At 42.3% G+C, this 15,080-nt stretch overlaps 1 protein-coding gene across 7 annotated transcripts in view; it reads left to right on the forward strand.

The window, feature by feature from the left end:
- The window catches only part of LOC131184888 (uncharacterized), a 119,524-nt gene that overhangs the window by 77,317 nt on the left and 27,127 nt on the right, over positions 1-15,080 (forward strand). For all 7 annotated transcript variants that reach the window (XM_058156778.1, XM_058156736.1, XM_058156746.1 and 4 more), the window contains 5 exons: positions 6,322-6,538; positions 7,619-7,692; positions 8,599-8,684; positions 10,355-10,394; positions 14,909-14,989. In XM_058156778.1, coding sequence (XP_058012761.1) covers positions 7,627-7,692; positions 8,599-8,684; positions 10,355-10,394; positions 14,909-14,989 — 273 coding nt within the window. In that variant the 5' untranslated portion in view covers positions 6,322-6,538; positions 7,619-7,626. The remainder of the gene's footprint in view (positions 1-6,321; positions 6,539-7,618; positions 7,693-8,598; positions 8,685-10,354; positions 10,395-14,908; positions 14,990-15,080) is intronic.

Raw genomic sequence — 15,080 nt, forward strand, 5'->3', positions numbered from 1 at the left:
CAGCTTTTACATTGCATATAGTGCTTTCCATCCATATTTCTGGTACAATTGTTTAGGTGAAAAAAGTAAGCACTATGGATTTCTTAGAACACTGTAGAATAGTCCAAGTTGGTTATACAGTCTTTACTTATATTCTAGATTTCAGATTTTCTGCAGATGTTTTATTCTACAACCCAGCGAAGCTTCCTGATTGCATTGGTTCAGAAATGGGAGTTGTCTTGCAAATATTTGTATAAAATTTGAATTCAAGAATACTGATTGGCGAATGGATGAATATGAATGCTTCTGGGAAGTATCAATTAATTGATTGTTAGGCATGGTGCTGTCCAGAGGTGGGTTTCAACAGGTTCTGACCAGTTCTGGAGAACTGGTAGCGGAAATTTTGAGTAGTTTGGAGAACCGGTAAATACCACCTCTGACTGGCTCTGCCCCCATCTATTCTCTGCCTCCCGAGTCCCAGCTGATCAGGAGGAAATGGGTTTTTTCAATAACCTTCCCCTAGATTGGAGAGGGAATGGAGATTTTACAGTATCCTTCCCCTGGAGTGGGGTGGAAATTTTCTGTTCTTCCATCTGGCATTCTGTTCTTATCAGTGTTTCTTTCAAAATGAGATGAAGACAATAGAAGCTGGCTTGTACTCTGATAATAATATGAAGAGAAAGAGAGGTAGTCATCCGCTGTTTCAAAACAGAAGGAACTACTTTAAAATATATTAACATTTTATTTATTCAACTTACCTTCTTCCCTGGCCAATTGGCATGAGCTGAATAAAACAGCATCTTACTCAGCGACTTTTCCTATGATCCTTGATATAGTATCAACCTTGTTAACTCAAGACTCTTTTTTTCTGCTATATATGCAAAATGGACTGTGATTAATATATATGTGTATATGTATGTGTATATATGTGTGTGTGTGTGTATGTACACACACACACACTGCATTCAGAAAATATTCAGACCCGCTTCACTTTTGTCAATTTTGTTATGCTGCAGCCTGCATCTGCAGTTCATGAAATTCATTTTTTTCTCTCATGAATCTACATTCAGTATACCGTAATGACAAAGTAAAAACAGAATTTTAGAAATTGGACCTTAACTCACAGAGATGTGGACTTTCAGATATCAAAAGATTAGAAAGTTATTTAAAATGCTCAAACTCAAAACCTCATCTGTAGGAGCCATCCCACTTCAACAATCTGGTGTTGAAAGAAAGTGAATAGGACCTCCAGTGACCACTATAATTCTCAGGAACTTGAATTTTGGTTTCCTTGATCCTAATCAAACACTTTAATCCTTCTATAATACATTGGATAGCATTTGCAGGGATTTCAGATGCATTTGTCTTGGAGTTTGAATTGAAGCTGGCTATGTTCTTTATTTAATTTTGGAAGCTAAATCAATTATGCTTTTATTTTATATACATGATTGGGCTTGTTGAAAAGAGGGTTGTATTCTGGTTTAGGCAAATATATGCTTAGTCTAACTGAGGAGGAATTTTCTCTTTGTAATATAACGTGCTATTACATATTGTAGGGAGCAATGGTGAACTACTTCTGAAAAAGCTTGCCAAAAAAACTGCAGGACTTGTCCAGAAAGCCTCTGAGTATCAGATGTTATTGAATGGAAGAAAAAAATTGTAACTAATACATATAACAGCAGTTTAGAAATGACACAATATTAGGTAATCAGCAAGGAACAAAATATCTTACACTTAGGGCATTCAGGCCATTTAAGTAGAACCAAATGAAACCAACAACAAATTGTGTTATTGCATATTAGCAAAGTGTAATCAAAATGTATTACCAGTAATATTAATTGGGGAATCTCATACTGGCCGTATATTTAATTGACTTAAATTTTAAGAGAAAAGTTTTAAAAATAGTTGTGGGTTTCAAAAATATTTCTTTACTTTTCTGCTTTTTGCAGTGTGGTTTGTGTAGATTAGTATAAATTAAATAAAAAGATTTTTGAGTTGTTTTTATCTAAGTCAAGGAAAGAAAAAAAAATGACTTGTGCTTCCATTATCTGACAGATGAATTCTAAGTTAAAACAAAACAAATGTTGTTTGTCTTAATTATGCCCTGTAAAGTCTAAAAATAGCAGATGTTGCAGTACTGTTGTAGAAGGTTTGGAAAATTAAGTCAACACTGAGAAGTGTAGCTGCTTTTTAAGGTAGCTTATCTCTCTAGTAGCTTTTCAACTTCTCATATATCTATTTTAAACTGCATACAGTTTTTATGAAGCTACAGTACTGAACAAACAGCAAAAGGAATATCTTCTCTTCATATCCTTGGACAGCTCACTACTAAAATATCCTCCAGTTTATCTGTCAACTTGGCTGATAACATTTCCAAAAATATTTGGAACCTTTTACTCACGGAAGAGGGAGTTACAATAAGAGACTAGGTTTTTTTGAACCAATATACTTCCTGTAGTAAAACATTTTCTATCTTATCCATGTTAAGTTTCATTTTATTCTCTGGCAAACCATTTCTCAGAGCCGAAAGTCATGCAGAAGTTGTAGAGATATCTAGTATTTAATTCCTCTGAAAGAGAAATATACCTGAATATCATCACCATGTCCATATCTATAGCTTTAAATAGACAAATGATAAATTTCCCCTGACTTCAGTAATTTAGAACAGGCATGCTTTAGAACAGGCATGTCAAACTCAAGGCCCCGGGGCCAGATCCAGCCTGCAGGGTACTTAGACCTGGGCTGCAGGACCGACCTGGAAATAGTGAAGGACTGGCCCATGGTGCTTCTGCTAGCAAAAATGGGCTCCTAAGCTCTGTTTTCGGTTGCCATGGCCTCCTCCAATCCTCTGCTAATGAAAATGGAGCTCAGGAGGGCCCTTTTCACTGGCAGAGGGTTGCAGGAGGCTGTGGCAACTGTAAATGGAGCTCAGACCACCACAGGTGCCCCCGATATGAGTGACATCAAGCTGGCCATGCCCACTCTGACCACGCCCACCCCAGCCCCTCGAGGTCAAACACAACCCTGATGCTGCCCTTAATGAAATCGAGTTTGATACCCCTGCTTTAGAACCTTGCAAGTCCCCACAATGTAATTCCTAATAATCAAAGTCTCTCAAGTACAGTAGCATCTTCTGGTAGCACCCAGGATGGAGGAGCAGAGCTGTTAACGTAGCTCCTTCAAGCACGTCAACACTGCCCAGTAGTTGCTAAAATCCTCCAGATCCAATGATAGTATAAAATAAGCCTCTGTCAGGGATCCAACTTACAAGTAGTGGAACAAACAGATGCAGGAATCTTCCTCTGGAGATATATCTCAGAACTGACTCATATGGCTATTATTAAATGGCCCAATGGATAACCTAATATATTTAATTTCATAATGTAATAAATGTGAAGCAGTTTGAATCTCTCTTTATCACAATACCCTGGAAAAAGACAGAGCACATTTGCCCTTGTTACTCCCTAAACAAACAACTGAAAAAATAAACTCCTTGGTGCTCTCCTTGTGGTAGTAATTCCAGAGGTCATCTCTGCTGCCTGTTTAAGGACTAGACCAGGGGTGAAATGCTACTGGTTTGGACTGGTTCGGCCGAACCGGTAGCGATGGTGGCGGGTGGTTTGGAGAACCGGTAGCAACGGCAGCATGAGGCTCCGCCCACCCACCCGGTCATCATTTAAACCAGGAAGTAACCTGCTTTTTACCCTCTGTGCATGCGCAGAAGGGTTTGCACATGTGCAGAGGGTCTGCGCGCACATGTGATGTGAACAGAGCGCACACACGCGGTGCATACACTTCTGAACTGGTGCAGAAGGTAAATAGATTTCACCCCTGGACTGGACTACTAACCCATCTAACTCTTCCAAAGTCCTTTAAGTTCAAAATATCTTCAGGTTATTTTCTTATATACTGTAGGTCTCAGATGCAGGGCTAATTACTGCTGATTGTAAAACTGCATTAAAAAAAGAGAGAGAGATGAGTGCTCACATAGCTTCTGGGGGCAGTGTGTGTGTTTGTGTGTGTATGTTAAAGCTTATGCTAAATATCATATTGATCCTGAAGTTTCCAACACAGGTTGTAACAAGGTCTAGAGGAGAGCTATCTGTCTTCAGTGCAGTCTAGGCTGATGATAGTAGTTTAAGCTGTTGCAGCTGTTAATGCTATTCATTAATAACGCTAACTGAAGTTGTGGAGGACTTTAGACAACCATTTGTCTGAAATGATATGGGGTTTCCTCCTTGAGAAGGGAATTGGACTAGAAGACCTTCAAGGTCCCTTCCTTATTTTATTCTGTTGTTCTGTTAAATTTAGTTGCCATTATTATTTGACAAGAGAACACTGCAGACATTCCATTGTTCCAACAATAAAGTGCAATTGCTTCTTTCTTTAAGATGTAGAATGGTTTTATTCTTTTACAAGCAGTACCTGAGGGGATGCTGGTTCAGGATTTTCAAACCTAATAAATCCTTGGCGCAGATGGTGAACATAACTATTTAAAGTTTATTAAGGTGAATAGTTAATAACTTTTCACCCAAAGTTTCCATTTCAAGATTTGAACATTGGCTTTCTCTTGATGCCAGGCTCATGATTAGAAAATTATTCTGAGCAATCTCCAGCAGAAAAGAATTGGGTTTTTTTGTTCTGTTTTTTGAAAATGTATGTTTCCCATTTGGATTTTCTGACTATATCCTACTGATATTAGTAGCAAACAAGTAACACCTAAATAGGGTCTCTATACAGCTCTGATAATTTTCAGAAAATCTATAAGGGAGCAAAACTTTTTTATAGACCTATAATATAAATCAGATCTGTCCAGTCAGTTGTCAGCTAAATGCTTCTATCATTGCTTGCTAGGCTACATAGATCTTGTGGAACATCTAAAGGTAAAGGTAAAGGGTTCCCCTCACACATATGTGCTAGTCGTTGCCGACTCTAGGGGGCGGTGCTCATCTCCGTTTCAAAGCCGAAGAGCCAGCGCTGTCCAAAGACATATCCGTAGTCATGTGGCCGGCATGACTCAACACCAAAGGCGCATGGAACGCTGTTACCTTCCCACCAAAGGTGGTCCCTATTTTTTCTACTTGCATTTTTACATGCTTTTGAAACTGCTAGGTTGGCAGAAGTTGGGACAAGTAACGGGAGCTCATCCCGTTACACGGCAGAACTAGGGATTCGAACCGCTGAACTGCCAACCTTTCGATCAACAAGCTCAACATCCTAGCCCCTGAACCACCACATCCCTTGGAACATCTAGTCTGGTACAAATAGAAGGTGCTAAATTGGAAAGAGATTATATAAATTGTAATCAGAATCTTGTGAGTTATTAAAACTATCTTGTCAGTGTGTATCCATAAAAGCTCCTTTGTGTTGCCTTTGAGTCCTGGTTACTTCACAGGTGTGACCATGTAGTTCACAGGTGTGATCATGTAGTTTTCTCAGCAACAACATTAAACTTATTTGCTGCCACATTCTTATGAGCTATTTCTTCAACTCCCCCACTCATTCTGTAGCCTTGGGATTTTCTGTGGGTTTCCCATCCGAGAACTAATTAGATCCAACTTCTATTATATTTTTTCACAACCAGCTAAGCACTGCATTGCCAACTAAAAAATCACCGGTGGATAAGTTGGTGCAAGTAAAAATGAAAAAAAAAAAAGACTGGAATTTAGAGCTACTTGTCCAATTATCCTTCTTTTAGCTTATCTCAGTTTTACTACTGAAATATAAACTGGAGAGAAAATTGTCTAGCAAGGAAGTTAGTTGTGATCAGCTTTTTTATCCTATACTCTTCTTTTTCTGAATTACATTTCTACTTCCTGATTTGTCTGACTATCATAGCATGCAATTCCATCATACAGTATCCTCTGATTTCTATATTTGTAGTTCTAATGTGAGCAAAAAGAATTTGTGCTTAATAATGATTTGTCATTCCATATTGTGGAAAGATAACTACCAGTACTTTCTGAATTCTAACTGATTGTTTCCAGAGTTGCAGAAAATCAGCAAAATAAATATATTTAATTTAATTTAATAAACAAATTACTTTGAGTCCTCTAAGGATGGCATGCTGAGCAGCAGAGTGGTTTTTCTTCTCTGCCGACAAACAGTTGAAGTTGCCACCAAGGCTGGCTCTTTGGCAGCAGGTTCCCAGACTCATACAGGAGCTACTAGGAATTTTTACTTTTAAACGTTAAGATGGTGTTTCCCCCAATAAAAACGGATGGGGAAAAAGGGAAGAAGGAGAAAAAGGAGGAAAAAAATGCCTTGCCACTCAGCATGTCATTTTTGGAGGACTCCCCAGAAGTATTTCTTTCCAATGACCAATGTCTTATCCTGTTGTAGAGAAACCAAATGAAGATAAGATTGCAAGACTGTGGAATGCATGATAAAGAGTGAGAATGACCGCACTAAAGACTGCTTGAAACCATCAGCAGCAAACCGAGGAGCAGTTTTGAAGGCATATGTTGTGCCTTTGGAATGTTTCCTGTTGGTAGCATCACGAGGGAGAGGCCATCCAGAGCCTCAACAGGTGCAGTGTAAGACATACCAGCCATCTTAGGTAAGAACTATCATCTTTTGGTGTGCAAAGTTCATTTATTTTATTTTCTGTATTTGATGTAAAATTGGGCTTGGACAGAACAAAATAAATGCGACTGACAAGTAGGGGATAATTATTAAGCTAGATTATGATCCTCCTGGCCTGTGGTAAGATTAAGTCTTCAAACTGAATTTGAATAACTATGTCCGCTTAGGATCTTTTGGCTGCAATATAGAAATTGTTTGCTATTACTTTCTTACAGAATGGTTTTTCAATTTTCCAGTTTAGCTTCTTGCCTTGGTATTCTCTGGAGGTCTGTCCTGTTCAAGTACTGATAAAGGACCACTCTGCTTATCTTCTGAGCCCAACATAGAGCAAAACTGTGGGAAATTTTCTATTTTCTGTGGGAACCCCCTTCTCCTATGATTGTTTGCACATGAGGTCAAGATGGCTTGTATTTTCATGGCCTTTTGCAGGTTCTTGAAACAGTTTAGAAGCTATTAATTTTGGTATAAAATATATCCATTTAAAAATGCATCAGTAACATTGCAGTATAAAATTGGAAATAGGAATAATTCTCTAGAAGCCTATCAAATTAGAAAGATTTTATGTAGTCTAAGAAAGTTGGCATTTAGAAGAGCTTCTTTAAGCCTAGATCTCCACAGGAAGGATTTTAACACGCTTACCCCAGGCTTTTCTGAAAAGCCTTGAAACAGATACCTGTTAGATATTTTACATTGAGGCTACTTTTAACTTTCTGCTAACTTTTTACTTGAAAGCAGCCCCACTGAGCATAAGTAGAGGTTTAGGTTAACAAAATTCTAACATCCACTGTGAATTGTGGCCCAGAACAAAATTAGCATATTCCTATAGTTTTTTAAAAATTGAAATAATTAAGATAAAATTGTTTCAACTGAACTGGTATTTTTGTCTGATGTTAATTGTGCATTCTTACAAAGATGAACATTCAAAAACACTGATTTATACTATGGTTTTTATATGATTATTTTTACACACAAAAATACCACCACCTCCCAAACAAACCCAATCATTTGCTATATATATTGTCTACATTTTGCTCAATATTTGTTTTTCTTGCAGCTTTTGACATGAAGAAAGATATAGATGCTTTAATAGCAGAAGAAAGGGCAGAAATCATTGCTAAGTATGAGAAGGTATAGGATTTATTTTGTCCATTAATTTGCTAATTCTAATAAAGAATTTCAGGGAGCTTGACCATCTGTCCCAAGCAGGATTCTCAGTATTTAGCTGCTCATCCAGCTGTTCATAAGAATGTAATTGACAATGCAATGACAATATGGATCATTCCTTGAAACTGCTTTTATGGCAGCTGTTTCTCTCCATTGAGGCAAGCATGCAATGTTTTATTAGTGGCAGTCTGTTGAAAAAGCCAGTTTGTAAAAAATGATTTATTTGGGGGCTGTCTATATATAGAAGCATGGAAGTGTAACTTTAAAAGATTTAAATTTAAAAGATCATTCCCAGCTTTATAGTGAAAGGTACTGGTGAAGGATTGCATGTTGCAAATCTGCAGGCACGTGACCAGAAAGCATTTTATGTAGTGCTCTCACCCATGATACAGTAATGCCACTGTGCAAAAATAAGTGATATCACATATCATCTGATTATGTACAAATCAATCTATCTATCTATCTATCTATCTATCTATCTATCTATCTATCTATCTATCTATCTATCTATCCTTTCTTTCTTTCTTTCTTTCTTTCTTTCTTTCTTTCTTTCTTTCTTTCTTTCTTTCTTTCTACCTACCTACCTACCTACCTACCTACCTACCTACCTACCTACCTACCTACCTACCAATTTCATATGAGTTAAAATCCATCAGAACTGGTATTATTTTTATATATACAGTATAAACATATATACATATACGTGTGTGTGTGTACACATACATATACACACATACATTCATACTATTCATATTCATAAAATTCATATTACCATATATAGCTTTTTAAAATAATACCAGTATGACAAAACTTCATATTGTTAGGCTCTTTTACGGGGAGCTTCATTGTGCCACTTTCCTTTTTTTATAGGGGAGGCAAGATGGAACTCAGATTGATCCATGGGAAGATGCTGACTTTGCTCTTTACAAAGTTACAGACAGATTTGGGTTTTTGCAGTAAGTTTTTTTGGTGAACCTGTTAATACTTTGCTAAAACAAAGTACAGTATGTTTCATTGACATGGTTGTTTTGAGGCTACTCCATGCCTTAAATCGGTCTTCACTTATTATTGCCACGAATGTACTTACTACTACATGAGCAAGTCAGTTGTAATCTTTTATATAACAGTTTCAGCCATCATATCCTAAAAAACTTCTGACAAAGCTTGACTTTTAAAATTAAGCATGCAGACATGTTAAAAACTGCTAGCATAATCAGAATTCCTGAAACCATGAAAAATCCTTTAAGAGCATTCATGAATGTTCCAGATTTTTCTGGCGATCCTTTTGAAGAGATGTGGGTTTTTGCATTTGGAAATATCCCAATCTTTTCATTTGGTGATCCCTGTTGTAGAAATTATACTGTTATAGAATATAATCCAGTTTAGGTCTCTTGCTGGCAGAACTGCTTGTCTCAGCAAAACAGCATATGCATTATCTCTTTCCCCTTGCTCCACAAACTTCATGTATCCCCTGATTGAGCCACTAGAGCACATATTTTGAGGAAGTAAATGTTTGCTGCTTGAGCAGATTTCAATATTTTTACCATTGAAAACAGGAGCTCATAAAAGACATGTTGTTTTAACCTTCTTTTTTTAAATATATAATATTCCTGCCTTCCATTTTCCCCCCAACAGGAACCCTCTGGCTTGGGTTGGGCTGAGAAAAAGAGTGATCAGCCCAAAGACACCTAGGTGGCTTTCATGTCTAAGGCAGGGCTAGAACTCAGAGACTCCTGGTTTCTAGGCAGGCACCTTAACCCCTATGTCAGACTAGATCTTTAATGTTTTATATTGTATTATTATAATCTATATATATAAAAGTGAAAGCCACTCATACCGTAATCACAAAATCTCCAGAACCGTAAAGCCTACAAACTTGAAATTTGCCACGTATGTTCCTCTTGGCTTCTAGGTGCTCACCAAGAAAGGATTTTTCGAAATGACCATTAGAGCATTAGTATTTCCTATATTATTATTTACACACACTGATGCTAAGGCATTCTACTCCCCCTCCCCACCTCAAAAGAAATCTGTTCCAAATGCAAAACACAAGCAGAGGAGAGGAGTTTCACTTTCAGTTTTACTTTCACAGCGCAAGCTGCTTTACTACAGAACAGTTGAACTAAGCCATGCCCAGCTTCCTTCCTGTCTCCTTCTTGCTCATGCAGCAAATACTGTTTGAGTTTCCAAATACCCCTCAACACTCTCACACTGACAGGATGCTAGCCAGATGAATACCGATGGATGCTGCGGTCTGGGACATTTTACTCCCCCTCCCCCTCTCTTCCAACTTCCAGTTGCATTATATTAACACACTCTGGTGGTACGGAGTTACACATTCTACATTAAGTTTCAGGCTATAAGTGTCAATTTATCAAGCCCGAGCACATAGTTTCGTAGCAAAGCACGGGTGTCCAGCTAGTATGTTATATATTGCTTCTTTCATATGTAACTGATTTAGGTATTTGTTCCGAATTTTAATTAAAGACCCAAGTTAATGAAAAAATATCAGCTAATACATCAGTTAAACTTTGACCATCTCTTTTGGGCTTAAGATCTCTGCATTTCCTTATGCATTCTTATATCACACATTAGTTCAATCTGGCTTTTTCTTTTACTTTTTCAGTGAGCATGAGTTACCAATTCATAGTGCTCTGGAAGAAAAGGTAAGTTCTACAAGCTTTATATTCTGTAAAATAATTGATGGAAACAACTGGTCTATGTGCCTCATGCATTACTGTCACATCTCATTTAGCTGTTAGGGTAACATTTTTGCTCCTCAGAGCTGTGGTTTCGGAGTCCAATAATATCACGCGCTCCGATCCCTCAGACCTCTCCTGTTCCCTGGATGGTCAGGATCCTCAGAGCTTGGACCTTCGGTTGATGTTGTGCAATGCACGGTCCGTGGTGAACAAAGCCCCCCTTATCTGCGATCTTATACAGGGGGGCTCCACGGACCTTATGGGCATTATGGAGACCAGGTTGGGCACAGAAGGGGGGGTGCCCCTTGGAGAAATGTGCCCACCGGGTTTCCGGGCATTCCATCAACCGAGGACCCATGGTAGGGGTGGGGGGGGGGTGGCAGTTGTTATAAAGGAGAGTCTAGAGCCGAGGGAGACCACTGTTCCTCAGATTGCCGGTTGTGAATCCCTCTTTGTGAAGTGGGGACATAGGTGTCAGTTGGGCTTGTTAGTCACGTACCTGGCTCCTTGCTGCGTGACCACAGCCCTGCCCGAGCTGTTGGAGGTGCTTGCTGGGGTGGCGGTTGAGACCCCTAGACTTATGGTCATGGGGGACTTTAACCTGCCATCTACCGGCATGTCATCAACGTCGGCTCGGGAGTTCATAGCCTCCATGACGGCCTTGGACCTGACGCAAGTAGTGGATGGTCCTACGCACATCGGGGGAGGCATACTGGATTTGATTTTCATCTCTGGACAGTGGATGAGTGATCTGGTTTTGGGAGACGTAGTCATTGAGCCGTTGTCATGGTCAGATCACTCTCTCCTCCGCCTGGACTTTCAGACCGCCACTCACCACCGCAGGGAGACGGGACCAATACGGTGGTTCCGTCCCAGGCGCCTGATGGACTCAGAGAGGTTCCTGACGGAGCTTGGGCCATTCCCTGAGGATCTTGCCCATGGCACGGCTGAAGAACTAGTCGCGGCTTGGGAACTGGCTGCGGCTGGGGCTCTTGACCGTATTGTGCCTTTGCGGCCTCTGACCCGGCGTAGGTCTCAACCAGCTCCTTGGTTTTCTGAGGAGCTGAGGAAACGCCGGAGAAGACGCCTAGAGAGTGCCTGGAGATCCAGCCGTTCAGAAGCTGATCGGACACTAGTTAGGTCCTTTAGTAGGACCTACCTAGTGGCACTGAGGGAAACGAGGCGTTTTTACGTCTCCTCCCTCATTGCGTCGGCAGATAACCGCCCGGCCGCCCTGTTTCGGGTGACCCGCTCCCTTCTTCAACAGGGGATGCAGGATGACCCGTTGCAAGGGCGTGCCGAGGAGTTTAGTGGTTATCTATACGATAAAATCGCTCAGCTTCGGGATGGGGTGGATCAAAATTGGGTGGATCCAGGTGAGGTGTCGGAGCCCCGTCTTCTCGAGACTGTTTGGGATGGATTTGATCCTGTGGCTCCCGAGGACATGGACAGGTTGCTGGGGAGGTTGAATGCCACCACATGTTAACTGGACCCGTGCCCCTCCTGGTTGGTGCTGGCCACACAGGAAGTGACACGAGGCTGGCTCCGGGGGATTATAAATGCTTCTTTGTTGGAGGGGGTCGTCCCTGCCGCCTTGAAAGAGGCGGTAGTGAGACCCCTCCTCAAGAAGCCTTCCCTGGATCCAGCTGTTTTAGGTAATTATCGTCTGGTCTCCAACCTTCGCTTTGTGGCGAAGGTTGTAGAGAGTGTGGTGGCATGTCAACTTCCCCAGTACCTGGATGAAATCTAGACCCGTTCCAGTCCGGCTTTCGGCCCGGATATAGCACGGAGACGGCTTTGGTCGTGTTGGTTGATGATCTCTGGAGGGCCAGGGATAGGGGTTATTCCTCTGCCCTGGTCCTATTAGACCTCTCAGCGGCTTTTGATACCATCGACCATGGTATCCTGCTGCACTGATTGGAGGGATTGGGAGTGGGAGGCACCGTTTATCGGTGGTTCCGTCCCAGGCGCCTGATGGACTCAGAGAGGTTCCTGACGGAGCTTGGGCCATTCCTGAGGATCTTGCCCATGGCACGGCTGAAGAACTAGTCGCGGCTTGGGAACTGGCTGCGGCTGGGGCTCTTGACCGTGTGTGCCTTTGCGGCCTCTGACCCGGCGTAGGTCTCAACCAGCTCCTTGGTTTTCTGAGGAGCTGAGGAAACGCCGGAGAAGACGCCTAGAGAGTGCCTGGAGATCCAGCCGTTCAGAAGCTGATCGGACACTAGTTAGGTCCTTTAGTAGGACCTACCTAGTGGCACTGAGGGAAACGAGGCGTTTTTACGTCTCCTCCCTCATTGCGTCGGCAGATAACCGCCCGGCCGCCCTGTTTCGGGTGACCCGCTCCCTTCTTCAACAGGGGATGCAGGATGACCCGTTGCAAGGGCGTGCCGAGGAGTTTAGTGGTTATCTATACGATAAAATCGCTCAGCTTCGGGATGGGGTGGATCAAAATTGGGTGGATCCAGGTGAGGTGTCGGAGACCCGTCTTGTCGAGACTGTTTGGGATGGATTTGATCCTGTGGCTCCCGAGGACATGGACAGGTTGCTGGGGAGGTTGAATGCCACCACATGTTAACTGGACCCGTGCCCCTCCTGGTTGGTGCTGGCCACACAGGAAGTGACACGAGGCTGGCTCCGGGGGATTATAAATGCTTCTTTGTTGGAGGGGGTCGTCCCTGCCGCCTTGAAAGAGGCGGTAGTGAGACCCCTCCTCAAGAAGCCTTCCCTGGATCCAGCTGTTTTAGGTAATTATCGTCTGGTCTCCAACCTTCGCTTTGTGGCGAAGGTTGTAGAGAGTGTGGTGGCATGTCAACTTCCCCAGTACCTGGATGAAATCTAGACCCGTTCCAGTCCGGCTTTCGGCCCGGATATAGCACGGAGACGGCTTTGGTCGTGTTGGTTGATGATCTCTGGAGGGCCAGGGATAGGGGTTATTCCTCTGCCCTGGTCCTATTAGACCTCTCAGCGGCTTTTGATACCATCGACCATGGTATCCTGCTGCACCGATTGGAGGGATTGGGAGTGGGAGGCACCGTTTATCGGTGGTTCTCCTCCTATCTCTCCGATCGGTCGCAGACGGTGTTGGCGGGGGGCAGAGGTCGGCCCCGAGGCACCTCACTTGTGGGGTGCCTCAGGGGTCGATTCTCTCGCCCCTCCTGTTCAACATCTATATGAAGCCGCTGGGTGAAATCATCAGTGGCTTTAGGGTGAGGTACCATCTGTACATGGATGACACTCAGCTGTACTTTTCCACCCTGGGCCACCCCAACGAAGCCATCGAAGTGCTGTCCCGATGTCTGGAAGCCGTACGGGTCTGGATGGGGAGAAACAGGCTCAAGCTCAATCCCTCCAAGACGGAATGGCTGTGGATGCCAGCACCCCGGTACAGTCAGTTGCATCCACGGCTGATTGTTGGGGGCAAGTTATTGTCCCCAATGGAAAGGGTGCGCAACTTGGGCGTTCTCCTGGATGGACGGCTGTCTTTTGAAGATCATTTGACGGCCGTCTCCAGGAGAGCTTTTTACCAGATTCGCCTGGTCCGCCAGTTGCGCCCCTTCCTAGACCGGGATGCCTTATGCATGGTCACTCATGCGCTCGTGACATCTCGCTTGGATTACTGCAACGCTCTCTACATGGGGCTCCCCTTGAAGGGCATCCGGAGGCTTCAGTTGGTTCAGAATTCAGCTGCGCGGGTGATAGAGGGAGCCCCTCGTGGCTCCCATGTTACACCACTCCTGGGCAGACTGCACTGGCTACCTGTGGCCTTTCGGGTGCGCTTCAAGGTCTTGGTTATCATCTTTAAAGTGCTCCATGGCATAGGGCCGGGTTATTTACGGGACCGCCTACTGCCACCGATCGCCTCCCACTGATCCGTACGCTCTCACAGAGAGGGACTCCTTAGGGTGCTGTCCGCCAGGCAGTGCCGACTGGCGACACCCAGAGGAAGGGCTTTCTCTGTGGGGGCTCCCACCCTCTGGAACGAGCTTCCCCCAGGGCTTCGTCAACTTCCTGACCTCCGAACCTTCCGCCGCGAGCTTAAGACACATCTATTTATTTGCGCAGGGCTAGCCTAGGGTTTTAGTTTTAAATTTAGTTTTTAATGGGGTTTTATATTATTTTAGTGATATTTTTAATTCGGCCTAATTAATAAGTTTTTTAATTGTTTTTTTTTACTTGTATTATTCTCATGTTTTTATCTGGCTGTAAACCGCCCTGGGTCCTTCGGGAGATAGGGTGGTATAAAAATTCGAATAAATAAATAAATAAAATAAATAATAAATAAATATGGCACTTCAATTCCTACTTTTTTTTAAGAACAGAGAATAAATGAAATTGAATAATTCCTTAGATGTTCAGTATAAAACTACTGTTTGTTTATCTTGTAAACACCATATGAGTCCATAGTCTATTAACCTGGATATTATATTTCCATCTTTCTTTTCTTCCTAAATTCTCCTTCATTTTAAAAACTCTTATAGCAAAAAGCTCAGGAGATTGAAAGAGTGGACAAATGGCTGAAGATGTTAAGAAAGTGGGGAAAATACAGAAACAGTGAAAAGGTAAAAACAATGACACATTTTAATAATATTACTTTTTTTTTTGTTTGTCCCTTTATTTCAAGGAATATTGAGAGTTCTTGTTGAACAACTC

This window comes from Ahaetulla prasina, chromosome 1, assembly GCF_028640845.1.
Source record: "Ahaetulla prasina isolate Xishuangbanna chromosome 1, ASM2864084v1, whole genome shotgun sequence".
NCBI classification, from domain to species: Eukaryota; Metazoa; Chordata; class Lepidosauria; order Squamata; family Colubridae; genus Ahaetulla; species Ahaetulla prasina.